This window comes from Chiloscyllium punctatum, chromosome 10, assembly GCF_047496795.1.
Source record: "Chiloscyllium punctatum isolate Juve2018m chromosome 10, sChiPun1.3, whole genome shotgun sequence".
NCBI lineage: Eukaryota > Metazoa > Chordata > Chondrichthyes > Orectolobiformes > Hemiscylliidae > Chiloscyllium > Chiloscyllium punctatum.
In genome coordinates this window covers 101,021,739-101,048,578 of record NC_092748.1, presented here as the reverse complement: position 1 = coordinate 101,048,578, position 26,840 = coordinate 101,021,739, and the positions used below count along the sequence as shown (strand labels likewise).

The 26,840-nt window shown below is 42.4% G+C and overlaps 1 protein-coding gene across 4 annotated transcripts in view; it reads right to left on the bottom strand.

The window, feature by feature from the left end:
• Window positions 1-5,223: 5,223 nt before the first annotated feature.
• The window catches only part of klhdc3l (kelch domain containing 3-like), a 120,621-nt gene continuing 99,004 nt past the window's right edge, over window positions 5,224-26,840 (bottom strand). For all 4 annotated transcript variants that reach the window (XM_072579878.1, XM_072579879.1, XM_072579877.1 and 1 more), the window contains 4 exons: window positions 22,850-22,899; window positions 18,775-18,895; window positions 15,384-15,570; window positions 5,224-12,177 (listed from right to left, as the gene is read on the bottom strand). In XM_072579878.1, coding sequence (XP_072435979.1) covers window positions 11,409-12,177; window positions 15,384-15,570; window positions 18,775-18,895; window positions 22,850-22,899 — 1,127 coding nt within the window. In that variant the 3' untranslated portion in view covers window positions 5,224-11,408. The remainder of the gene's footprint in view (window positions 12,178-15,383; window positions 15,571-18,774; window positions 18,896-22,849; window positions 22,900-26,840) is intronic.

Here is a 26,840-nt window from a genome sequence, read left to right as displayed (position 1 = left end):
AGATGTAAGGAGCAGTTGAGAGTGTGGTGCTAGAAAAGCACAGCAGGTCAGGCAGCATCCGAGGAGCAGGAGCATCGACGTTTCGGGCATAAGCTCTCCATCAGGAATGAGCTGTTAGAAATGAAGAAGTCAAGGATGGGTAACAGGCCAGCATGGGTGTCCAGGTGGAAGCGGTGTGTTGGAGGTGTGAGAAAGGGTTCTCTGTGGGTGGGTGGGAGTCTTGATTGAAGAAGTGGGCCTGGAGGTGAAGGCAGCAGAAGTAGTGTTCAATGTCGCAATGTGCCAAACTCATTAATCCGGGAGTGTAGAGAGATGAAGGTGAGGCCTTAGCTGAGAACTGAACATTCATCCTCAGTGAGGGGAAGGTCTGAGGGAATTGTAAAAATTCCTCGGGGCTGGAGCTGGGGGTGGAGAATGCTACTTGAGTGGACGTGGTTATGGGATCAGGAGGGAGGTCACCAATGGAAGTGAAGCACACCATGGGGGCGGAAATTAGGCCTACAGCGGTGCCCATCGAGGCAGACGTGATGTAACGTGTGACATCAGCAATGTCACTGGCTGAGTTCTGGTGAGTGATGACACTGGTGGATGTGACGTCGGCGATGGAGTCATCCTTATTCTGGTGAGTGACGTCACTGGGGGCAGAAGTGGCTGCAGCTGCGGCAACTGCTGGGGTGGAAGTGACGCGCAGAGTAGGTATCACATTGATGCTAGCGACGGTGGATCCTGCAGAGGTCGCGGAGGCGGTTGTCTGAACAGTGATCACGGAGGCAATGTGCTCAGCAGTGGCTGCAGTCTGTGGGGCGGCAGGGGCGGAAGTGACATCATAGTGCACCGCGGTGGTTGTGGCTGGAGCAGCCGTGTGGCTAATGGGCATCTGAGCAGCTCCAGAGGCCAGGAAAGGTTCTGGAATGGTCGAGGAAACCAGACTATTGAGGTAAGTTCATGAAAGTTTGATTAACTTACGTTCTTTTATTTCTGATATGGTGGAGAAAAAGTGTTTGTTGTGCGTGTGAATTCTTCTGAGGATGTAGAACAGCAGGGGTCCTTTACAGGTTTGAAATTAGTGTGGCCCTGAGCTGAGGCAGGGCTGACTGTCAAGAGATTAAGTGGTGCCTGCAAGTGTGGAATGGAGAATCCAGAAGGAGAACTGTTTCTGAGGTCTTGGCTTTGTAGTACATACTGGTTGTCCTCTTCGGTCCAAATTGTGTTGGTCTTAATGTAGTCGGGAGTGCATGCGGGATCATTCAGTTCTGTAGGCAGGCATTGAGGAAGGAGACGTGGCTGTGGTTGTGAGTCTGTTTCAGGACATGGCTGAAGAGCTTCAGGGCAGAGGAGACAACCTGGGGGGTGCAGTGAGAGAGAGACTCACTGAGATTCTTGTAGAGAGAGGAGGAGAACTTCTTTAAGGTAGGCATCCTGGGAAGAGGCTTGCAGTAAGGTTAAAATCAACTAGGAGAAAGTGAGGACTGCAGATGCTGGAGATCAGAGTCGTGAGTGTGGCGCTGGAAAAGCGCAGCAGGTCAGGCAGCAACCAAGGAGCAGGAGAATCGACATTTCAGGCATAAGCCCTTCATCAGGAATGAGCTGTTAGAAATGAAGAGGTCAAGGGTGGGTAACAGGTCAGCACGGGGTGTCCAGGTGGAGGGGGTGTGTTGGAGGTGAGAGAAAGAGTCCTCAGTGGGTGGGCAGGAATATTGATTGAAAAAGTGGGCCTGGAGGCAGAGGCAGTGGAAGGAATGTGCAATGTCGCAACACGTGTCAAACTCAGTAATCTGGGAGTGTAGAGGAATGAAGGTGAGGCCTTTGCTGAGGACTGAAAATTCATCCTCAGTGAGGGGAAGGTCTGGGTGAATTGTAAAAACTCTCCAGGGCTGGGAGCTAAGACCTGAGGTGCAGCTGGAGCTGGGTGTGGGAGTGGAGACTGCCACTTGGGTGGGTGTGGTTATGGGGTCAGGAGTAATGGCACCAAGGGAAGTGACACTCATGAAGGGCTGATGCCTGAAACACCGATTCTCCTGCTTCTCAATTGCTGCCTGACCTGCTCTGCTTTTCCACATACTCGACTCTGATCTCCAGTATCTGTGGTCCTCACTTTCGCCTAGATGTAAGAAGCAACGTTATAAAGTTTGGAGATGATAGGGAAACTTGGTGAAGCAATTGCTCATAATAAACTTGGTAGTGGACTTTAGGGTAAGGTAAGACAGGATGGGGAAATGGACGATGATTCTGAGAAGCATGAAGCATTCTCACTTTTAAATATTAAAATATTCTGTTCAATAGCTGGGGCACAGTCCCAAAGTCATTTAGTCTCATCAGTCCATGCCGACTGTAATCCCAAATTAGACTAGTTCCACCTGCCTGTGTTTTGTCCATATCCCTCCCATCGTTTCCTATTCATGTACTTATCTAACTGCCTTTTAAACATCATAACTATAGCTGCATCCACTACTTCCTCTGGCAGTTCATTCCACACACAAACCACTTTTTTTTTAAAAAAAGGCCTTTTTTACATCTTTCTCCTCCCACCTTTTAAAGTATGCCCCTAGTCTTGAAATCCCCCACCCTGAGGAAAAGACACTCATTCACATTATCTGTACTCCTTGTTGTTTTATAAACCTCTAAGGTTACTTTTCAAACTCCTATAGTCCAGTGAAAAAAGTCCCAGCTTATCCAGCCTCTCCTTATAACTCAAACCCTCTATTCCAGTAACCGCTTTGTAAATCTCTTCTGAACCCTCCACCTTAGTAATATCCTTCCTAGAACAGAGCTGACCAGAATTGGTCACAGTATTGCAGAAGAGGCCTCACCAACGTTCTGTACAACTTCAACTTTACATCCCAACTCCTCTATTCAAAGAGCTGAGCAATGAAGGCAAGCATGCTAAATGCCGCCTTAACCATCATATCGATAACTTGCTTGTCTGTCTTCAACACTTCCTTATGTAATCTAATTAATAGTTCAAATACGTGCAGAGGAATGTCTTCCTCGCGTAGTGGATCCTAGAAACAGGGTGGTGAACTGCTACATTCGGCTGTTTGGAGTGAAATCAGGAGCACTTTCACATCATGGAGTTTGTTTTCCAAGCTTCTTCATCTAAAAGGTTAACTGCGATCTGGCAGACTGAGATCACGAGATTTTTGTTCAGCAAAAATATCAAGTTAAATGGAATAGGAATCAGTTAATGATCTTATTATTCAGTAGAACAGGCTTAAAGGGCCGATTGATTGGTTTGCTGCTATTCATTTGAGTGTGTCATGTTTTCATTCACTTAGATGACAAAGTTATAGGGAATCCAAAGCATCAGGATAAAGCTGTTGAACAGGTTTTGTTCCCGAAACGTCGATTCTCCTGCTCCTCGGATGTTGCCTGACCTGCTGTGCTTTTCCAGCACCTCATTATCGACTGTAATGTCCAGTCCTCACCTTTTCCAGCTTTTGTTCCTTCCAGGCAGAAACATCCAATTCATTAAGACCAAGGATCATAAATTAGCTTCAAACTAAATAACACAGAAGGAAAATAAATCCATACTGTGATAATTTTTCTCATTTCACGGTGTGGATAAGTCACTGGGGCAGGTGTATCAGAATGCACTGTATAATCAGTAGTTGTAGGATGTGTGTCATGTAAGGAATAATTGAATGGAGCATAGTGTATGTTGAAGTGTAGTGTTGTGCTTTATGCAGAGGGCAGATCAACACCAGTATCGAAGTAGACCCTGCAATTTATAGGGAACCCAGTTGTGCATCTAGAACAGCAGTGGTAATGGGCTATCCAATTATTAAGATACAAGGTTAAGACAAGTTCACATCTTGCCACCAAGTAAAATATAATATTAAAACTGATAACAGGAGGTTCTTCATTGCAGACAGTGAGGCATGGAGTAGACTTCAGGATAAAGTTGGGGAAACAAACAGAACCACAAAGTTTAATGACAGATTGTAGAAAAACCTTCAGCCCCTTCCAAATCGATGACCCATTCTGGAAGTCTCAGTGCAAAGTTACAGCTACCTGTTTATAAGCCAACTTGTGTATTTACAATAATTTTTAAAAAATAAATCACAAGGAGTTTCATCAGAGTATAATCAGACTTTATTTTTCTTTTGGCTTTGTATTAAAAGCAAAATACTGCAGGTGCTGGAAATCTGAAATAAAAGCAGAAAATTCTGGAGAAATTCAGGAGGGCTGGCAGCATCTAAAGAAGGAGAAATAGATGATGTTTTGAGTCCAATCTGACTCTGGAACTAAAAGGTTCTGAAGCAGAGTCAGATTGGACTCAAAACATCATCAGTTTCTCCTTCCATAGATGTTGCCAGAAGTGGTGAGACATGGCAGCCAATTTAGCCACTGACATAGGTGTTAAGGAGAGTCCTAAAGGGAAGTTAAATAGAAGAAAGCTTCCACTATTGGAGACTCAGATGTTTGAAGGTTCAGTTATCATTAATGTTAAAGAAAGTGGGTAAAGCACAAGAGGCCAGAGTTAAAATAATGCAAAGGACTTGGAGCATGGTAGGGGTGAAAGTGATTTGGGGTGGTTGAGGGAGCAAAGCATGGAGGGATAGGCTCACAAGAATTAAAAATTTAAAATTACTGTTGGACCAGGAATTAAACAGCAGCTTTTAAGAGCATGAGTGAATCTGGAGATACGTGAGGAATTTAATGTAAGACATGGTTAATGCAAGTCTTAAGCAAACGCTTTAGCCAGTACACAAACAATGGTGTCGAGGGGACAGCTCAGTGGCTCACAGCACCAGGGACCCAGGTTTGATTTCTTACTCAGGTGACTGTATGGAGTTTGCTCATTCTCCCAGTGTCTGCATGTTTCTGTGCTCCGGTTTCCTTCCACAGTTCAAAGTTGTGCCAATTAGGTCATCCTAAGTTGCCCTGTAGGATCTAGGAATATGCAGGCTAGCCGTGATAAATACAGGGTTACAGGGATTGGGGGGGCTGGGTGTGATGCTCTTTGGTAGGCTGAATGGCCTCTTGCTGCATCATAGGGATTCTGATTCCATGATATTCTGGGGGAACGTGGGTTCAGGGTCTCATTTTCTATGTTTAATGTGATTATCCTTGAGGTTCAATATACAACTAAGCATTCTTGGAGTAATGATAACTTGCAAATTTCTGTGAAAATGGGCTTCAAAAAGAATACTTTAACAACAATCAATTTGAAGCTTTTAAGGAAGTGACCAGAAGCAAATTTAATTGTAAACATTAGCTTTATTTGTAACATGAAGGTGCCTGCTTATTTATGATAAACATTCCACAAGTGGGTAAAGATGTAAAATACAAACAAACAGCATTCTATTGTAAAGCTTCAAACCCAACACTTCAGTGTGAGCAACAGCTGCTTTTATCACTGCATTTATTTTGTTTTCTGACCGATTAGTAAACATTTGCATCGTACACATCTAAAGTAAAACCACACACACACTTTTGTTTTAATTCCAGAGCTGAATGCTCACGTTACAGCCTTTGTTTGACATGAGGCATCACTTAACTTTCAAAAATAAGTTAGACAGGTTTAACTATCAACTAGCCTCTGCCTTTTGTGTAAAACTGATGGAAAGAGACGGATTATTCCACTAAGTAAGCAATATTTGATACATTAGTGAACCAGCATCATTGTGCACGATAAATAACCTGTAGAAATTTATATTGGTTTTACTTGCACCACACTTAAGGCTGCCTAATAAATGCTGGCCTAGTGACGTGCATATCCCATGAATGAATTTTTTTTAAAAAGTGCAATAGTCTCATTCTAGAACACTGATTATAAACTATTATAGTGGCGTTTCCGCTACTAGTCAATCTAAACACTCCTGTGCTAACACAGGCTTGTTTGTTCAAATTGTCTCTCATCCCTTTGTGATATAACAAAGAAACTGTGGTTCCTGGGTTCATGCCACAGATGTAGATGCAAAGACTATCGAACCATGGAATTCTGAAAGCAGAGCACAAGGATTCCCAATGGCAGCAGCAGACTGGAATGCACAGTCAGCACATTGAAGGAAACCTCCAACCTGACATGGACCTTGTACAAATGATGTAAATGCGCAATAACTTCCACAATCCAAACTGCTGGATTGTGCAGCAGTACACAGTAAGAAGATAGACTTTTTTTCTCAACCACACTTACAGCAATTATTCCACACAGTAACATTGATAACTGTCATTAGCTAAATCAGTAAATTGCACTGCAGTGGATCCAGTCTAAACTCCTGCACACAGCAACCCATTCAGTACATCATTGCCCCTGTTACCTGGCTCAGGATCACATAACCGAGTCAGCACCGTGTGCTCGGTTTGACACTTTGGCTAGTCTTCTGAGGCCTGGTGGATGCAGATTCAACTCAGGAAGGAATCGGATATATACTTATGTTTTACCTCATCTTTTCCTTTGATTAAATATGAAATTGATATCTCTTTGAGAGCCAACACACCCAGGCTCTGGAATGAATGATGCACTAAAAGCATACCCTGAGTTCTATTGGATATGGTCAGTGTGGTAAGAGACTGAGGAGTATCAACAATGGCAATATGACATACTAGCCCATTATTGCACTCCAACTATTTAGATCCTGCTGTATGTACTGTAAGATTAAAAATAGGAAAATTGCTTCCAAGCAGAACTTAAGAGGCTAAAAAAAATAAAAGAAACCTCAATTCACTGAGACTTTAAAGTTAATAGTGTAATAACTTTGTCACTTTCACATCACCTGGCCTGTAAACTAATATCTTGGCAGAACACTGGAGGCTATCTTCAGTCCATCCATTTCTACTTTTACAAGCACTTGAGATTGACAAATACATTGGATTTAACATTAGAAATGTTATCTATGTAAATTTTAGATATGCAATCTGTATATAAATTTTTGCAATATAAATTCTATTTCTGATAGCTTGTATTTTATAACCACAATCATTAGTAATACTTAAGACTACATGTCTCTAACCCACTGTATTTCCTCTAATCCCTGACTGTCAGTAATATTCCTGACACCACGTAACTAACCTCTAATACCCAAGCTCCATATCATTAATATCCTCGGCATTCAGTCACTATTCTCAGTAATATGTGACTGCACATAAACCACACCCAGAATCTATTTCATTAATACCAGTTAAACCCTGTCACTACTCTCAGTAACAGCTCTGACTCCACATAACTAACTCCTGGTAATACCTCAGGCACACCATTAATAAACAGCAGTATCCCAGATGACACGTGACCGATTCTGGTTAAACACAAACTCTGTCATTAACTCCACTCATATCCCGACTCCACACTCCTCATTTCACATTGTTTGTCATTACTCTGAGCAGATGTGGACACCACACCTGAGGAAGGATATATTGATCTTGGAAGGAGTATACATAGATTTACAAGGATAATGCTTGAACGTCAAGGGTTAAGTTTGAGGACAGATTATACAAATTAGGCCGGATGTTTCGAGAATCTGATCAAAGTCTTCAAGGTATTAACAGGAAAAGACAAGGTAGATAAAGATAAACTATTTCCATTGGTTGGGAATAGTAGAACTAGGGGGCATAGTCTGAGAATTAAGGTCAGACCATTCAGGAGTGATGTTAAGAAGCCCTTCTACGTACAAAGGGTGGTAGAGGTTTGGAATTCTCCTCCACAAATGGCAGTGGGTGCTAGATCACTTGTTAAATTTAAATCTGAGATAGACATATTTTTGTTAAGGGAGCAAGGGATATGGGTCAAAGGCAGGTATATGGAGTTAGGTCATAGATCAGCCTTGATCTCATTAATGGCAGAACAGACTTCAGGGGCTGAATGGCCTCCTCATCATTCTACATTCTTATGATCCGATCAACACCTTTGCACACTCTCCATCACACCTCTTTCCAACCACACATACAAAGAGGATTTCAATATATGCCAACTGTCTGGTGTGATGAGGACTCTCAACATTTAGTAATGGTTTTAGGCTACAGCAAATTTCTTCCCTCCTTTGTTGTGAAACAATTTACAAAGTGATTGATGTCCAAAGTATTTTTTATTAAAAAAAGGTGCAAAGGCCAATAATGGTTTGAATTTAAATGGCTTTAGCCAAAGCCACTTGAAAGATTAAAAAGTTCAGTTGCTAAGAAGAGATGAAATGGTTGGTGCTATAAGACTCGAGGCAGAGGGTGTGCCCCTCCCATAGTGGGGCAGGTTAGAAAGTGATGGTGCATGTAACTCAATTGGTTATTTACAATAAACTACAAGACTGAGATCTGGTCTACCTCTCGCACCTTTTCAGCTGGCATTTCCACGCCTGCCACATCTATTACTAAATCATGAAGCACTAGCAGACCCAAATCCCACTGAGAGGCACTTGGACAGGTCTGGACCACCATTCAAGCACCTGCTACAGTTTGGCTGGATATTGCAGCTACAACGGTGCCCTAGCCATTTGTGCAGGGGCTGGGGGGTGATCAATATTGTGTGTACTGAATACATGCAGCTCCCTCATAAGTCACAGGATTCTGATGGGACTGAAAACAACACTGATTTTAAGAATAAGTGACCATAAATAAACAATGCACATGTGACTTACCACCTAATTATAATGGACATTAATTGTAGTTTGGTTCTAGTTGTCTTCCACTCCCATGCCAGTTTAGTTTTTTTTCTATTTTACTGTCTCTATAACATCCATAGGGGCTTAGACACCACATTCAAAATAATACTTTTAAAAATGAACCATGCATTTTAAAAAATCCAGACAATGAGTTAAAGATGATCATTTTAGCTCCGTTTGTCTTCAGGATTGTTTGGTTAAGCTTCTGCCTTATGGAGGGATTTCTAACGGTGTGAGAACTATTTGCCAGTCGCACCATAAACATGCCCAACCACTCTAATGCAGTGGGTGACAAGTCTATTACTGTCCCAACTTACCAACTCAAAATCCAATGGTTGGTATTGTGCTCCATTCCACTCCACATAAATAACAATTGGAAGTGAGAAAAATCTTCCAGCCCTTTTAGAACAATTTCCAGAGTCCATTTATGATCACTGCATCATAGACACATTCCCCTATTTTGACCCCCCACAATCTCTTGCAACTTATTTGAAGTTCCTCAGATTTCCCCCATTCCTTGTTAAGAGACCCAGCAGTGCCAATTAACCCACTCAATAGACAACAATCCACTGCGATCTTAAAAGCTGTTGATTAAAAGATAGTTCTCAGTGAAGCAACTCGTTACTTTTACTGACTCTATTTTCCCTGTTTGTGATCTCCATTTCATCTTGACTCTCCATCAGTGGGGAGGCCCAGTTCCCAAAGACACTAACCACAATTGTAGCACTGCAGCTAAACAGCCAACTACACCACGTTCAATGACACCTTTAAAGGTTTCAACAACAAAAACTAATACGCATGCTCAGTACACTGGCACAATGGTTTTAAAAAAATTACAGAAAGCAGTTTGCAGTATATAACTTTTTCCAGTATGAGTTAAAATGCATCAACTGTTTAACTCATTGCTACACATTTATTAGCTGCTTTTAATGATACAAGTATTATCATGGGCAACAACAAAACAACCAAACTTCTGATGATCCACATTACTGTAAATAATCATGTAAACATCAACTTCTTGACTTAAGGCTTGAAACCCATCACTTTTCATGGACCTCACGTAAAAACCGACTCTAGCTTTTCAGCAATTACGGCACAATAATTTCAAGGCCCAAAGAATAATCATGATGATGTTAATGATTTTAAGTGTATAAATATGAATGAACATTAGAATCTGAAAACATACACCTAAAATGGTTATATATTGGATAATTATGGAGTGAAATAAATATATATACACAAATATAGTTTGTAACATTTTAAAATAAACAAATGTTAGCTAAATTAATATGAATTCTTTAGTGATGTCGTTTGTTACTTTATCTTATTGCAAGGTGGTCCTTGAGCCCAAATCAAGCATCCATGTCGGCCACCCAAGACCATTACCTTGATGTTTACCCAGCCGGGTTTGAACCAGTATTTGCCAGAATTCAGGCAAAGGATCTTATGTATAAAAACATTAACCTCCTTTCTCCTTTCAAACGCTGCCTGCACTTTCAGCACAGTCTGCTTTTACATTTTGAATTTTGCTCGATATTTTCTCTCATCATTGAAGCTCCTCCGAGGAAGCAGTGGGATAACCAGGTCTCTGTTGCACCTTTTGAAATACTTTCCACTATAACTCAGGTTTCGTTTTATTTCATCTTGCTAGATAGACAGTGCACTCGTCCTAGCTTAGCAGCCTCAGTTACCACAGCATTTAGACTGGGTGAATGAGTATTTTCTTTGGAGATTGAAGAGTTAGATGAATGTTGCACAGTAAGACTTGGTAATAGGACTTTTCCCTAATTGCGCTGTGGGTGTGGTCTACAGCTGGTTTAAGACAACGGCTCCCTGCGACGTTCTCCATGAACAACAAATTCTGGCTTTGCCTGCTTGAGATCATCCAACGACAGAACAGTAAATCAAAATTAAGAACACTTGATGGCTTCTCACTACCAAGGGGAGCAAAGCGCCTGAAATTAAGCATCTGTAGCATGTGCAGAATCTTCCTGTGCAGATGGACAAGATAAATGGTAATGCAAGACATTGCTTCGGAAGAATGCAGGACTCAAAGCAAAGCAGTTGACATCTGTAACTGGAAGTCAGAAAATGAAGAGGGAGGAAACAGAAAGTGAAATCTATTATTCACCAGCCCCAGCAAAAATCCTGGCATTAAGAATAGCAGATGGAACAATTGCCAAGAAGAAAAAAGCCTGCTCCGAGCCACAATGTCCCTCCATAACCACTCTGGCTATTTGCAGTGTTACTTAGAATGCCAAAGAACCTTGCCATATTTCACAAGCAAGACTTCTTGGCAAACCTTTTTTTTTAAAAATTGACCATAGCTTGCACAATTCCACTAAAATAATCTTAATCACAGCTTCAACATCATTCTGGTCTTTTATGCAAACCTGCAGGAATTCCCAATTATGACCATCGGTGCTCAGAATAAGTGGAAGACCATTGTGAGTATTTAATGGGTGCACCTTCCACTTGTTTGCATGTCAAAATCTACAAACACATTCTGCATATTTGTCAGATTCATATCAGGAATTGTTCTGATACATACAAAGTTTGATAAAAAACGCGCAAATTTGTCTGTTTGCACATTCTAGCTTATAAGAGTCAAATTCTATATAAAATCTATAAAAATATAACGAATCTTTAGAAAATGCTTGTTCTGAATTAACAAATCACCACAATGGCAAAAACGTACAAATAAAGCTCTCAATGTTACACCTCTTGATGACTAAGTGTGCCCTGAAACAAAAACGTTAATTAATCCGTTGATGAAAACAATAATAAGGTAACTTGCAAGGTTTTGTTTTAAAAGAACTAGCACTTTAAAAACATTTCACAAAGCTTCATCTGCCATAATGAAATGTAGCCATTCTCAGATAATGGCTTTCCACCTACAATCAAGAGGACTTCTGGGAGGCTTTTGCTCGTGTGGAGTGTTACATCACCTTGGTCAAGGCAGGGTGTCCCGGATTCTCCCAGAACACTGTCTTCGCGATACTCCTGGGCACTGCCATCTGTAGGAGGCAGCTCCTTCGGCTGAATTGGAAAGCAGAGCCCATTATTTGAACGCCACTCACCCTCAGGATCAGTGGGTTCGGGCGCAGCCAGACTCAGAAGGTTTTCACTGCTTTCAGAAGACCGCATACTAAATGTTTTCATCTCTATGTTCGAATAAATGTTTTTTCCCCTGACCTTGACTGGCGATGGGCTGCAGTAACCGGGTGCCTGTGTGGAAAAATTCAAGCAGCAGGCTCCTTTTAGGGCAGCCAGGCGCTCCCCATTGTATGCATTGTGCAGGCTGATGCTACTATCCGGGCAGATGAAGCTTGGGGTCGATGCTGTGCAGGAGATTTCATCAACAGGTTTCTCCTGGAAGCTAGGACCAACTCCGACTGTACAGTGATAGATCTTTGAGGGTGGGCTTGTGTCTGTTGCTGGGTTTAATCTGTCCCAGGTCTGTGTTTTCAACTGAAATTTCCACAGGCTGTTGTCCGAGCTGTTGTGGTTCCTTCCTCCACCAAAGATTAACATGTTGTCCTGGTAAACGACAGCTGAATGACCCACTAACTGGTGAGGCCCAGACCTGTGAGAGAAATCAAGAACAAATTAGCTTGGAGTCATAGAGCTGTACAGCAAGGAAACAGACTGTTCGGCCCAACTCGTCCATGGTGAGCAGATAAATTAGTCCAGTCCCATTTGCCAGCATTTGTCCCATATCCTGCTAAACCCTTTCTATTCATATACCCATCCAGATGCCTTTTAAATGTTGTAATTGAACCAGCCTCCACCACTTCCTCTGGCAGCTCAGTCCATACACACACCACCTTGTGTGTGAAAAAGTTGCCCCTTTAGGTCCCTTTTAAATTTTGCCCCTCTCACCTTAAACCTACGTTCTCTAGTTTTAGTCTTCCACACCCCAGGGGAAAAAAAAACCTCGTCTATTCACCTTATCCATGCCCCTCACGATTTTAGAAACCTCTAGAAGGTCACTCCTCAAGCCTCTGACATTTCAGGGAAAATAGCCCCAGCCCGTTCAGCCTTCAATAACAAGTCCTGAAAATATTCACAATTGGCATGCTGACGGATTAGTAAAAACCTGCAACAATCATGGGTTGTGGTTTGTATTCGGCACACTATGTTTGTGGGAGGATAGAGCACAGGGGGTTGTGTTGAGCTACAGATCACACTAAGGAAGGGAGGTAAGAGACTAGAGATCAGGCAGCTGCATAAGGAACAAGCTTTGCAAAGGAAATCAAATGGTGTTAACCCTGGTTTAGCAGCTGTCCTCATCTAAGAATATGGTGAGAGAAGAAAAAAAGGTTCTGATATCTAGAATGCACTGGCAGTCCCACAAATGTTTATATTTCCCCATTGATTAAATTAAATCATGCAGAAAGGCTCAGGACAATGAACTTTCTTTTCCTATAAGACAGCAAAGCCTCCAGTGAACATGTTCCTGACTATCAATGGGTTTGTCGAAATTAATGCCAGATAAGAGTGCACTCTATAAATGGTTCCAATAGAAAGGAAAAAAGAATGAAAGTGTGAATGTGGAGATAAGAAAGGAACAGTCAGAACCACTTCCCAAAAAGACCACGGCTCAGTGAGTATGTTATTAGGAATGAGCATTGAAGCAGGTAGTGTAAGTGAGTCTAGTGAACAGATGTATTTAAACTAAAAGAACAAAAGGAATTGAAGGATATTTAAAGTGAGATAGTGTTGAATCTGTCAAAAAAGTTAAAAGCTATACGGACTTAAAAGCATTTTTATGTACCAAAACGTGCCGAGTTTCTCATGAGGAATCTAATTCGTAAAGCTGCAAAAGTAACAGCAACTTGCATTTGTATAGCACCTTTCCTGTAGGCATTTCATGTGTGCATTGACATTGAGACAACAAAAACTTGGCACTGATCCATATCTTTTTATTCTTTAAGGGAATGTGGGCATTACTGTCAAGGCCAGCACTTGATGGACATCCTGAACTGCCTTTGAACTGAGTGGCATCCAAGAGTCAACCATGTTGCTGTGGATGTGGAGTCACATGCAAGCCAGATCAAGTAAGGATGGCAGATTTGTTTCCCTAAAGTTAGCTGTTAACTTTAAATCCCAGATAGATTATTGTTCTGTTAAGCAAAGGTATTAAGTAAAGGCAGGTACATGGAGTTAGACCACAGATCAGCCACGATCTCATTGGGTCAGGCTTGAGGGGCTGAATGGTCTACTCCTGTTCTGACAGTCCTAAAACACATTTCTTAGCCAAATAGGTTTTGAGAGAAATTGCTGACAGTTCCATGGTCACCACTACTGAAATGAGCTTTCAAATCCAGGTTTTTGTTAAATGAACTTAAGTTTCACCAGCTGCCATGATGAGATTTGAACCTGCAGCATCAGAGCACTAAATGGGCCATTAGATTAGTTCAGTGACATTTTCACCATGCCAGCATCTCCCCCTAAGCAGCTTCAGGACTGATGTCCAAAGGATTAATCAGAAAGCTAGGTTCTAAGGTCTCACTGAAATCAGGCACAATGGGGAGAGAACATATGAAACAGGAGCAGAACTAGACCATTTATCCCCTCAAGTCTACTCTGACCCACGACAGGAAACATCCATTTCAAATCCACCTTGCCAAAACTATTCAATATCTTGTAAATTTCAATCAAGTCACTCCTCACTTTTCAAAACTCGAGTGAAAACAAACCCAGTCTGTCTAACCTATGCTCATTCCAGATATCAATCTCGTAAACCTCCTCTGAACCACTTCCAATAGGGTTGGTGGCAGACTGGCTAGCACTGCTACCTCAAGGTGCCAGGGTCCCAGGTTCAATTCCAGCCTTAGGTAACTACCTGTGTGGAATTTGTACATTTGCCCTGTGTCTGTGTGGTTTCCTCTGGTTTCTTCCTAAATCCAAAGATGTGCAGATTATGTGGATTGGCCATGCTACATTGCCCATAGAGTCCAGGGATGCGCAAGGTAGGTGGTTTAGCCATGGGAAATGTAGGGTTAGGGGGATAGGGTAGGGGTTGGGTCTGGTTGGGATGCTCTTTGGAGGCTCAGTGTGGACTCAATGGCATACTTCCACACTGTAGAATTTTAAAATTCTATATTTTAAGCCTTCTCTAAAAAAACAAAAGAAGCCAAAACTGCACACAGAACTTGCCTTGTGTTCAGAATTTGTTGCGTCATACTCAATCAACCAATACTCTGTGTAACTGAGCCATAGAGAAGGCTGAGGGTGCAATCCCAGAGATAAAGGCTTTGACAGATTAAGGCACAGTTACCAATGGTGATGTGCAAGAGACCAGGATCAGTCTGGAGCAGAGTTTCAGACATTAGGACAACGAACGATTTTTAGATTAGATTCCCTACAGAGTGGAAACAGGCCCTTCAGCCCAACAAGTCCACACCGACCCTCTGAAGAGCAACCCACCCAGACCCATTTCCCTCTGACTAATGCACCTAACACTATGGACAATGTAGCATGGCCAGTTCACCTGGCCTGCACATTTTAGGACTGTGGGAGGAAACCGGAGCCCCCGGAGGAAACCCACACAGACACAGGGAGAATGTGCAAACTCCACACAGACAGTCGTCCGAGGCTGGAATTGAACCTGGGACCCCGGTGCTGTAAGGCAGCAGTGCTAACCACTGAGCCACCATGCCAACCAGGCTGGGTTTGAGATGAGGATTAATTTTACGCATAATCTTTAGAATTAATTAGTTATTCAATTAGACCCAGTTGCTGCTCACTGAACCACGACTACATGCGGGTGTCAAAGTCGCTCTTTACCGTGCTCTGATCCTGGACCATATGCAACTGCTGAAGTCCCACTTCCAAAAGTCATTCTGTTCGACAAGGCCAACCAGTCCACCAAACAAGTACATTCCTCTCTTGTAGACAGCTGCAGAGTGACTGTACCGAGGTCCTGGACCTACGTCTCCACAAGGAGTAAACACTGGGCACCAATCTTTGGCAACTGTAGGAAAGATGCATTTTGGTAACACTGAAATTGAGATGCAAAACTGCAAAGTTTATTTAGTTTGTAAAGATATTATCTCTCTTTCCTGCAGCTTTGCTTTTTCTCATTTTTCTAAAACCTGGTTATGGGAGAGACAGTCCACTGGCTGGGTCAGCAATTAATGCTCAATCAACCATATCGGTCACTCACTGCCTGAGCGGGTAAAGATGACAGATTTCCTTCCCTATAGGACAATAGCGAAGCAGATTAACTTTTATAACAATTGGCATTAGGTTGGCTTTTTAATTCCAGTTTTTAAAAATGGAATTAAAATGTCACCATCTGCTGTGGTGGGATCCAAACTCAGTTCCATTTCCTCAGAAAATTAGCCTGGGCTTTTGGATTGCCAGCCCAGTGACATTACCAGTGCTTTCCTTTCTGATCAAATCAACCTAGGTTTGGTCTGCTGGGATTGTTGATATTTTAAGTTTTCTTTTAGGACAGTGAACGCAGCAGTAAGTTGTAAAATGCACCAACTTAGAGTTATTAACCTTTTTGTATTTGAAGAACACAGATCTGTTGCAATCTTACATTAGCAGTAAAAGATTACCATACTGCAGCACGTTCTCAAATAACCATCCCCAGAAAATCCCGTGGCCAGCACAGCCCAGCTCACTTGCTGATTGCAGCTGTTTCTGAACCGAGTCCATATGGAACTCCACCCAAAGGATACTGCATGTGTTGACCAGTTGTAATGTAAAAGAGCTTCCTGATGTTAGTACTAAATTTCTTTTTAGTCAATTTTAAGTTGCACTCCCTTATCTTGCTGTGGTTTCATTTATATTTCTTCTGCGCAGCTAACACATGCTTCAATCCCATCATGCCAACCAAAGAGGCCGCGGTTAACTGGTGGTTTCCTGCTGGGCTAGCTGCAGTACCATTTGCACAACATGCAAAGAAAAATAATCAAACTCAAATGAACAGTTAACTTAGGGTAAAGTAATAGACAATAGGTGCAGGGGTAGGCCATTCTGCCCTTCGAGCCTGCACCACCATTCAATATGATCATGGCTGATCATCCTTAATCAGTATCCTGTTCCTGCCTTATCTCCATAAACCTTGATTCCACAATCCTTGAGAGCTCTATCCAACTCTTTCTTAAATGAATCCAGAGACTGGGCCTCCACTGCCCTTTGGGGCAGAGCATTCCACACAGCCACCACTCTCTGGGTGAAAAAGTTTCTCCTCATCTCTGTCCTAAATGGTCTACCCCGTATTTTTAAGCTGTGCCCTCTGGTTCGGCACTCACCAATCAGCGGAAACATGTTTCCTGCCTCCAGAGTGTCCAATCCTTTAATAGTCTTATATGTCTCAATCAGATCCCCTCTCAGTCTTCTGAACTCAAGGGTATCCAAGCCCAGTCACTCCAGTCTTTCAGTGTAAGGTAATCCCGCCATTCCAGGAATTGACCTCGTGAACCTACGCTGCACTCCCTCAATAGTTAGAATGTCTTTCCTCAAATTTGGAGACCAGAACTGCACACAGTACTCCACGTGTGGTCTCACCTGGGCCCTGCACAGCTGCAGAAGAACCTCTTTGCTTCTATACTCAATCCCTCTTGTTATAAAGGGAGGAACATGATTGTGTGAACCTCTAGAGTAAGAGCAATGACTTAAAGCCATCCTCATAGCTGTTGTGTTCAGATGTGATCGCTAGTGTTCGTGACATGTGCCTAGATGGTACCATGCACACACACACGTGTGCACACACACACAAGATCTTGCTAACCCAGAGGGCCGAGGCAAATGCGATTCTTTCTCAGCACCATTGCCAATGAGAATGTTAGTGAGACTGCAGTCTGTTCCTCGGCCTTCTACCCAATTCATAAAAGGTTATTGGTCAGCTTCTGCCTTTCAGGCTGTGCTTTCAGTTGGGACACAATATTAGGTATGGCTCACCAAGTTTACCTCATGAAAAGCAAAGACTTTTAGACCAGAAAGATGATGGTTTCGAGTCCCTTTTTGTGCACTCAGTGAACTGATCTCAATTGGTCTTCGGAAGGAGTGCTTCGTCTCACTGCACTGACCAGGCTTCCCACTCCTGGTTGGTTTTTCCAGAAATCCAACTTACTGGAGGCACCTGCAGATGGATTTCAGGGGAGGGGAAGAATGGGCTGAGATCTCGTGAACACCAATGCTCATCACAGCCTTCAGCCTTACATGGCTGAATAATGACATGAGCTACTAAATGGCAACGGAATTCATGCTTCCCCTGCATACAGGAATAAAATAACCCCTCCAGGAGAAGAGGCTGATGCAGGGAGAAAATTGGAGAGGAAACTAAACAAAAAAAATCACATTGCACATATTAAATTTAGCTAAACTGTAAGAACACGCCCTTCTGGAGGAGTGTCACTGGACCTAAAACGTTAAGTCTACTTTCTTTTCACAAATGCTGCCAGACCTGCTGAGTTTCTCAAGCAAACTCTGTTTAGGATTTCCAAAACTGTAGTTTGTCATTTTACCTCAGTATCTACCCTGTCAAGTTCCATAAGAGTCTTGTATGTTGCGATATAGATTGCCTCTCATTCTTCTAAATTCCAGTGAGTACAGGCCCAACATACTCAACCTCTCCTCTTGAGACAATCTCTCCATACCCAGTATAAGACAGTTTTATTTGTGAACAAAAGGTTGCCGGTAGCAAAAAAAATTACATGTAATTCCAGACACACAAAAATGGAACAGAAAGGACGGCACAGTGTATCAGTGGTTAGCACTGCTGCCTCACAGCACCAGGGTCCCAGGTTCGATTCCAGCCTCAGGCGACTGTCTATGTGGAGTTTGCACATTCTCCCCGTGTCTGCGTGGGTTTCCTCCGGGTGCTCCGGTTTCCTCCCACAGTCCAAAGATGTGCAGGTCAGGTGAATTGGCCATGCTAAATTGCCTGTAGTGTCAGTTGCATTAGTCAGAGAGAAATGGGTCTGGGTGGGTTACTCTTCGGAGGGTTGGTGTGGACTGGTTGGGCCAAAGGGCCTGTTTCCACACTGTAGGGAATCTAATCTAATCAAAGCAACCACTTAACACCCAACAGATAAGTGATGAAAGTGGCATGTAAAAACATTCCCCACGAGTTATGGTCAATGTCTTGAAAATTGAATGTTACACCCAAAGAAAAGACCTATTCTTGAAATAATTTGAATGAATTGCTGGTTTTCTCACTTACCAAAGCTAAAGCTCCAGAACTCCTGTGAGGGTCCCTTTATATCGACATAACCGCCATATACATACATTTGAGCCTCAAACACCACAGCAGTGTGGCCCTTCCTATTTTTGGGCACATGTTTCTAAAGAAACAGAAGATAATTATTGTTAATTGTATGCTCATAACTTTTCGGTCATCCGATGCACTGTGATGTGGTGGTTCAAATCCCATGTCAGTAACAGGGTGAATTTTAAATGCAACTTCTGCATTCGGAATCCAAAGCCTCTATTGTTAACGGTGATCATAAAAACAACAACTGTAAAAGCCCATCTTGTTCACTAAATCCCTGAAGGTGAGGAAATCTCCAAATTGACTTGGTTTGGCCTAGATTACCATCCAATGCCCTGTGAAATGACCTTGGCAAGCAACACTGTTCCATTACATATTGAGAAAGGCAAATGCTGGCCTTGACAGTGAAGCCATGAAGGAATAAAGGAAGCCTACGACACTTGTGCACAACTGGAATTGGAATTAGGCAATCAGAACGGCTACTGCAGTTATCCAACAGGCCAATTTACTTTCACATCAAATGCACCAGTTAGTGCTTCAACTCCCAGAAGATGATCTGGCACTTCCCACTGGCCTGTGAACACACAGGAGTAATTACAAATTGTACTTTGAGGTGATTTGTTACCTATTAGTGTGGAATTTACTGCCTTAAGATAGAATTGAAAAGATCAAGCAAGGCAAAACAATGGAAGATGCTACAAATACAAAGTTTACAACTGTAATCATGTGGAGCTGTCTGTTGAACTGAACATAAATGACATGTTTTAGTGCATATTTGTTAACATTAAAGGGGGATCAGGTTGTCTTACTGAGATGAAAGTGCATCATATTAACGCTGGACGATGGTAAGAGCATCTGTGATAACACTAACAATGTCAGTTCCTCAAGTCTACAGCACCATTCAATCAGGTCCAATTGTGGCTTCAACTCCATTTTCCTATCTACTCACTATAAACTTTGGCATCCCTCTCAATCATGAGTCCAACTCAGCCTTAAAAATATTCAATGATCCTGCCTCCACCACACTCTGAGGAACAGAATTCCATAAAGTAATGACTCTCCCAGAGAAAAGAATTATCCTCATCTTTGTTTTAAATATTAAAATCGTATTTTTCTGATTCATGCACCAGAACACCCAGATCCCTCTGTTCCACACAACACTGTAATCACGCTTTAGGTAAATATAGATTTTTTTCTACTTTTTGTGCTGTATTTTCATCACATTTTCCCATGTGAAATATTCCATCTGCCAATTTTTTTGCCCACTTACTTAAATTATCCTTTTGCAGACTCATGTTCTGTTTGCAACTTACTCTTCAGACCCTGGGTAGACAATTAGCCCTGAATTTTCATCCACTGATAGTCTGTCTCAGCAATTCTCCTCTTTACTGCTTCTTCCACTTGCCAATTCCCTCTCCTGAACACTGAGTGAGCCCGGGTTCAGAAGAGAGTCAGCAAGTCAAAGAGGAAGTGAGAGAGAGGTACTTCCAATCAGAGTGTTGTGGAGGGAAGCAGAGAGTGAGAGGGAGATGGGCAGGAGCGAGGCGATGAGCAAGAGGGTCAGTTAGCCGACATAGGACAGTGAGTGGGAGTGTTGACGAGAATAGTTGCCAGTCATGGGGTCATGCAGGGAAGTGGAGAGTGAGAGGAAGGGTTGGGGAAATAACTCCACAAAGGCTGGTATCCCACCACCAAGTCACCCTTTATTTACATGGACACATTACTTCAGTGGTTTGGCCTCCTCAGAACTAGCTCAGAGAGTTAAAAGATCTTCTGACACTCCTGTTTATATCTGTCCGCCCCAGCTCTCTGACTGGATCAGATTAACAGCCCCCATAGGGAACTCAGCTTCTTTGTGGTCCATCTTGCTGACTTCGTCACAATCACTGCAACCAAACCAGCACCCACCCCCCCACCCCCCCACCCCCCCACCCCCCCACCCCCCCCCCCCACCCCCAACATCCCGGGACATAGGTCTTTTTCTTAAAAGCATAAGACACAGGAACAGAAATAAGGCCATTCGGTCCATTGAGTCTGTTCCACCATTTAATCATGGCTGCTATGTTTTTCAACCCCATTTTCCCGCTTTCTCCCCGAAACCTTTGATTCCCTTGGCAAACAAGAACTTATCTATCCCTGTTTTAAATATACTCAATGACCTGGCCTCCACAGTCTTCTGTGGCAATGAATTCCACAGATTCACTGCTCTCTGGCTAAAGACATTTCTCCTAATCTCCATTCAAAAGGGTCTTCCCTTTACTCTAAGGCTGTGCTCTCGGGTCCTCGTCTCTCTTGCCAACGGAAACATCTTCCCAATGTCCACTCTGAAGCTTACAGAATACTGAACAGCCTGACAATCAGATCCCCACCTCATCCTTCTAAACTCCATTGGGTACAGTTCTTGTAGCCTCTGCTGGGGTATTTTCACACTGGGACTAGTTCCTCCACTTTGGTGAAAGTGAGGACTGCAGATGCTGAAGATCAGAGTCAAGATTAGAGTGGTGCTGGAAAAGCACAGCAGGTCAGGCAACATCTGAGGAGCAGGAAAATCAATGTTTCGGACAAAAGCCCTTCATCAGGAATGTTTCCCTCAGTTAAGGGTGGCATGGAACGGACTGCAACCCATCTCTTGTGCTTGGAGCATCTCAGAGGAAATTCATCCTCTTCTTCAGTTGGCAAAGGTGTCGAGGCTGTGACACCTGCCATGGCCATCTCAGACTTTGAGGTTTCTTCGACATTAGACAGAGGGGAAGAACCCCACGTGTTTAGACAGCCTTTCCGGATAATCTGAGGGGCTGGGTATGTTTTGCTCCTTCCCCATTTGCACATTTGAAGCTTTTGCGTGGTCAATGTGCTTGTTCAGGAGCGCCTCACCAATCAGAGCTTTGTCCATCACCTTGCGTCGATCATGCCTCCTTCTCATGAGGGCCATTTCCGTAGGTTCGGCACCAAACTTCATTCCCTGAAGAAAACGGTCTCTCTCACTTACAGGAGACTCGTGTCAGGCATTGCAGATCCTGATGCCTTTTCACCCACCACACCAGGTCTGTGAACATCATCACCTGTAAGTTCCCCTCCAAGTCACTATGATGCTGATTTGGAAATATCTTGATGATCCTTCAATGTCATTAGGTGAAAATCCCCTGGATTTGCCTCCCTAATGGCATTGTGGGTCTACCTACAGCACGTGGATTGCAACAGTACAAGGAGGCAGCTGACGATTCCTTCTCAAGGGCAGCCATGGATGGGGCAACAAATACTGGCCAAGCCATTGATGCCACACCCCATTAGTGAATTAAAAATAGAGTTTGAAGAGTGGCACAACAGAAGTACTCAAGTGTAAGTAAGTTATGACAAGGTGAATAGTGAAAGACTGGTTCCATTGTTTGCTTGGATAACAGCAAACGAGGACACATTTAAGATTTTTTTTAAAAAAGCAACACAATCAGGCAGCATCTGAGGAGGCTAGAAAGGCTAGAAAAACAATCCAGTACACAGAGAATGCGGAACACTTTTCAAAAACGATTGCTGAAGGAAAACACAGCAATATTTTGTAAAGGGGGAAACTAGATGTTTGAACAAGTACAAAATGGAGGTTGTGGGGAGCGAGTAGGTGAATAGGTGTAGACTGTGTGATTTATGTAGAGAAGGATATCACTGCTAAACAATTGGTGAAATGACCTGCTAATTCTACTCTTCAACCAGGTAAAATATATAGGGTCAGTATTTACATGGCAGCCATTGTGACCACCAGATGCTCTAAAGCATTTTACAACCAATGAAGTCCTTTTCCAAAGGGTAGTGGCTGCTTCAATGCGGGAAAGATGGCAATGTGCGCACAGCAATCTCCCAGAAACATGTGGTAAGAACAAGACTTTTTTAAAAAAAAAATCTGATTATGGGTGAAATATTGGCTCGAATATTGGGCCTTCTTTGCTGACAGATGGCAGACTGAGTTAGCTTCTCTTTGGAAAATAAGTGTAAATATCAGCACTCTCCCTCGCACAGAATGAGGAGCATTTCTTACCATGACTTCACTTGAAAATGTCTGGTGCCACCAAGTCCATCTCTCACCATCTGTTAAAAATAAAACCTTTGTTTAAATCCAACATGATGTGCAACTACTTGTACAAACCACAAGAGGGTACTTCACAGAGTTTATTAGTTGGAAAACAAAGTCTTTTATTAAAATGGCCTACAGAGAAAAGTCAAACTGAAGCAAACAAGATTCCACAAGTTCTTGGGATTCAAAGCACTCCCAAGTACAAGCCTGTGGAATTCCCCAATACATTGGAACTCCTAAATTCTGCTTTCTCTTTATGTTTATGTACAAAGCATATAATACTAAACAGTGGATTATACTGGGAAGAGACCACTTACAATTAATAGTGCTGCTGGGATAACACAAATGTTTGAGATTAAGCACATATATCACTTTGATCATTATTTCAATCGCTACAACATCTCAAAGAGGTTACTCTGAGAAAAGCACAGAATTACCCTGTGGCTAGTGTTTCAACAACCCTTCACTTGTGAACTTATTCCTTTTCCAATCACTGCAGAAAAACAGCACAATTACAAATCCAGAAGAATTCTCTCTTTGTTTTGAACCCTACCCGACTGAAAGATGATATGTGCTTCTGGAGATTCAGTTATTCAATGGTGTTTATTTAAACTGAAAAGCAGACCTTTTAGAGAATCCACACGAGAGTAGATATTGGGATACTTTGTGGATTCACATTCACTCATGATATAAGGTTGCTGGCTACAACAACTTACACTGACTGAGATGCCTCAATGTGTTTTATCTGGGGATAGAGATGGTCACAATTTTATTTTTGAACCTCACTTTGTTCTAATGTGTTCCAGTTTTTAAGAAAATTCGTAAATGGAACATGGGCTTTGCTGGCTAGACCAGCATTTATTGACAATCCTCAATTGCTCTCAAGGTGGTAGTGGTGAGTGCCTTCTTGAACTGCTTCAGTTCAAAATGGGGTAAGTTGAACTGCAGACCTTACTGTTCCAGATGTTAAAGACCAGAAATTTCGAAGATACTGCCTAGGTAAATTTCTGCACTAAAGTCTGGTGCTAATTTGGGTCAGTGATGGAGGGAGCCAAAATTGAAGGTGTTAACGGGATGTGGGTGTTGTGGGAGGTGCAATCAAGCAGGCGGAATGGTGACAAACGTCTTCAGCTTTGGTGGCATTGCACTCACCTGGGCAATTTGGAGGAACTTAATCACAATCCTGACTTGTGCCTTTTACACAGTCGACAGATTTTGGGGTAGTCAGGTGAGTTATTCAACTCAGAATTCCTTGTCTCTGACCTGCTTTTATACCTGCAGTCCAGTTTTTAAATTAAATTATAATATAGCTTAATCAATATTTGCTGAATGTAATTTTACTAATTAAAGTTAGAGTCAATCTGCAAGCTTCCATGAAAATGGTATTCCTAAATGAAGCAAAAATATTTTACTCATTTTTACCCATTATTTTTTATTATCAACACTCATCACAGCTGGGTATGGTCACCCAGAGGCTGTGATACAGGATAAGCATTTAAAAGACTGAATTCAAATGCTAACATGGCAAATGGAGCCTAGCAGCAGGTGACCATGAAAGCTGCTGGAATGTTCCAAGCATCCAACTTACCATTTAGCTCACCAACCATCGAAACCTGCATCCCCATTCTAAGCGATTAAAGACTTAACTGCAATTTAGATTTGTCAATATGTTGCATCGGTTGTATGATACTTTGATCTATTACTGTGATTTTTGAGAATATTTGTAGCTCAGGTTGAGATGCAGGTTGTAAGTTAGCTTGCTGAGCTGGAAGGTTTGTTTTCAGACATTTCACCACCATACTAGGTAGCATCTTCAGTGAGCCTCCAATGAGGTGCTGTATGACCTGCTTACAATTTGTGTGGCTTGGTCTGTTAAGGTGGGTGATATTATTCCTGGTTCTATTTCCCAGAGATTGGTAAATTGGGTCCAAATTGATGTGTTTATTGATGGACTTCCAGTTTGAATGTCAAGCCTCTAGGAATGTGCTAGGACAAGCCGATACATGTGTTGACACAGTCGAAGTGGTGTCCTTCTTTGTACGTAAGGATACTAGTGATAGTGGGTCATGTTGTTTTGAGCGCAGTTGATGTTTGTGTATCCTGGTGGGTAGTTTTCTGCCTGTAACAAACACCACATTGGACAGACAGGCACATCCATTCTAGGACAGGCTAAACAGAGATACACACGGGAATTCCTAGAGGCCTGGCATTCAGACTGGAACTCCATCAATAAACGCATCGATATGAACCCCATTTACAAACCTCTGAGAAAAAGAACCGGTAATGATATCACCCACCTTAACACACCAAGACACATAAATAGAAAGCAGGACAGAGCACCAGCACCTCACCGGAGGCTCACTGTTGTTACCTTGCATGGTGACAAAACGTTTGAAAACAAACCTGCCAGCTCAAGAAGTAAATTTACAACCTGATCTTTTACTATAAATTCTGTGTCCTATGATCCTGTCCCACTAGCTACCTGACGAAGGAGCAGCGCTCCAAAAGCCTGTACTTTCAAATAAATCTGTTGGACTGTAACCTGGTGTTGTGTGATTTTTAAATGAATTAAATGTGAAAGTGGCGTTTTATTTGCAACTTCGTCAATCAAATGGGGAGGAAGTGTTTGCTTCAAGAATGAAGAACTGCAGTCACTTTTAAAACGTTCTCCCTTGTGTTGATGGGACAGGATGTTGAATGGTATTAGGAGCAGGAGGTTGGCTAGCTATTACTCTGAGAGCTCTCATGCAACTGAGCCTAGACTTAAAAACACATATGCTGAGGAAGGCTTTAAGCACTGCTGACAAACGACAAAACAGTGAACCCCAAAGTCCTTCCGAGGACTGAGTGTAGGGACGGGGTTGGGGTTCATTAGAGAAAGAGAACTTGTTCACCCAGACCTGGCAGTGTCATACAGTCACACAGCTCTTCTGCTCATCAGGTCTGTGCCAATGCATCTACACTAGTCCCACTTTTCAACACTTGCCCCATAGTCTTGAATGTTATGACATTCCAAGAACTCTTTAAAGATTGTGAGGTTTCCTGCCTTTACCACCTTCTCAGGCGAGGCACTCCAAATTCCCATCGCCCTGCGGTGAAAAATCATTTCCTTAAATCCCTTCTAAACCCCCTCTCTTTCATGTAATAAAATTAAGCCCTTTAGTTACTGACCCTTCAACTCAGGGGAATAGCTGCTCTTTACTCACCCTGTCAACGCCCCCCCAATGTTATACAGCTCAAACAGAAAGCAAACAGCCAGAGCTTATTCTGTCACTTTTTCTCACTAAAATACTCTGTCCCAGGCAATATCTTGGTGAATATCCTCTGCGCGTCCTTCAGTGCCATCACACCCTTACATCTGAAGTGGACATTGGTTCAAAAGCTTACACTGTTTCTGCACACTACCAAATATTTACCAAACCAGTTAACTTGTATTGTGCAAAATAAAACATAATTTCAAGAGAATGTTGACAGTTTTTAGAAAACATAAAATGAAAATACTTGATTGTTAATTTGTAGCTCAGATAAATGGTAAAATAGATCCCAGGCGAGTCAAACACTTAATAGCTGCAATACTATCAAAGTGACATGGCTTTGCTATATTCAGCTATCTCTGTGCCTGCAAGGTGACTTAACAAGTGCAGGGAAAACTGTGATTTAAAAAAATCAAATTCCTCATTTATTGCAGACAAATTGCAGCTACTGTGAAATCATGAATGTTGCTAAAACCTAATTGGTAAATTGCTTCCATCTATTTTCCAATGGCTTATAGTTCCTTTCTTGTACCTTTCCCATAATTTCTGATTCCAAACTATTCTCCTCCTTCTTCCAGGTCACCACAAAATATTTTATAACCTAATGATCTTCGGATACAATTTTACTCTGCCAAACGAGAATACAAAGACTGAGAGGATATCAGCCAAACACACTTTTGCATTACAACTACTTACAATAC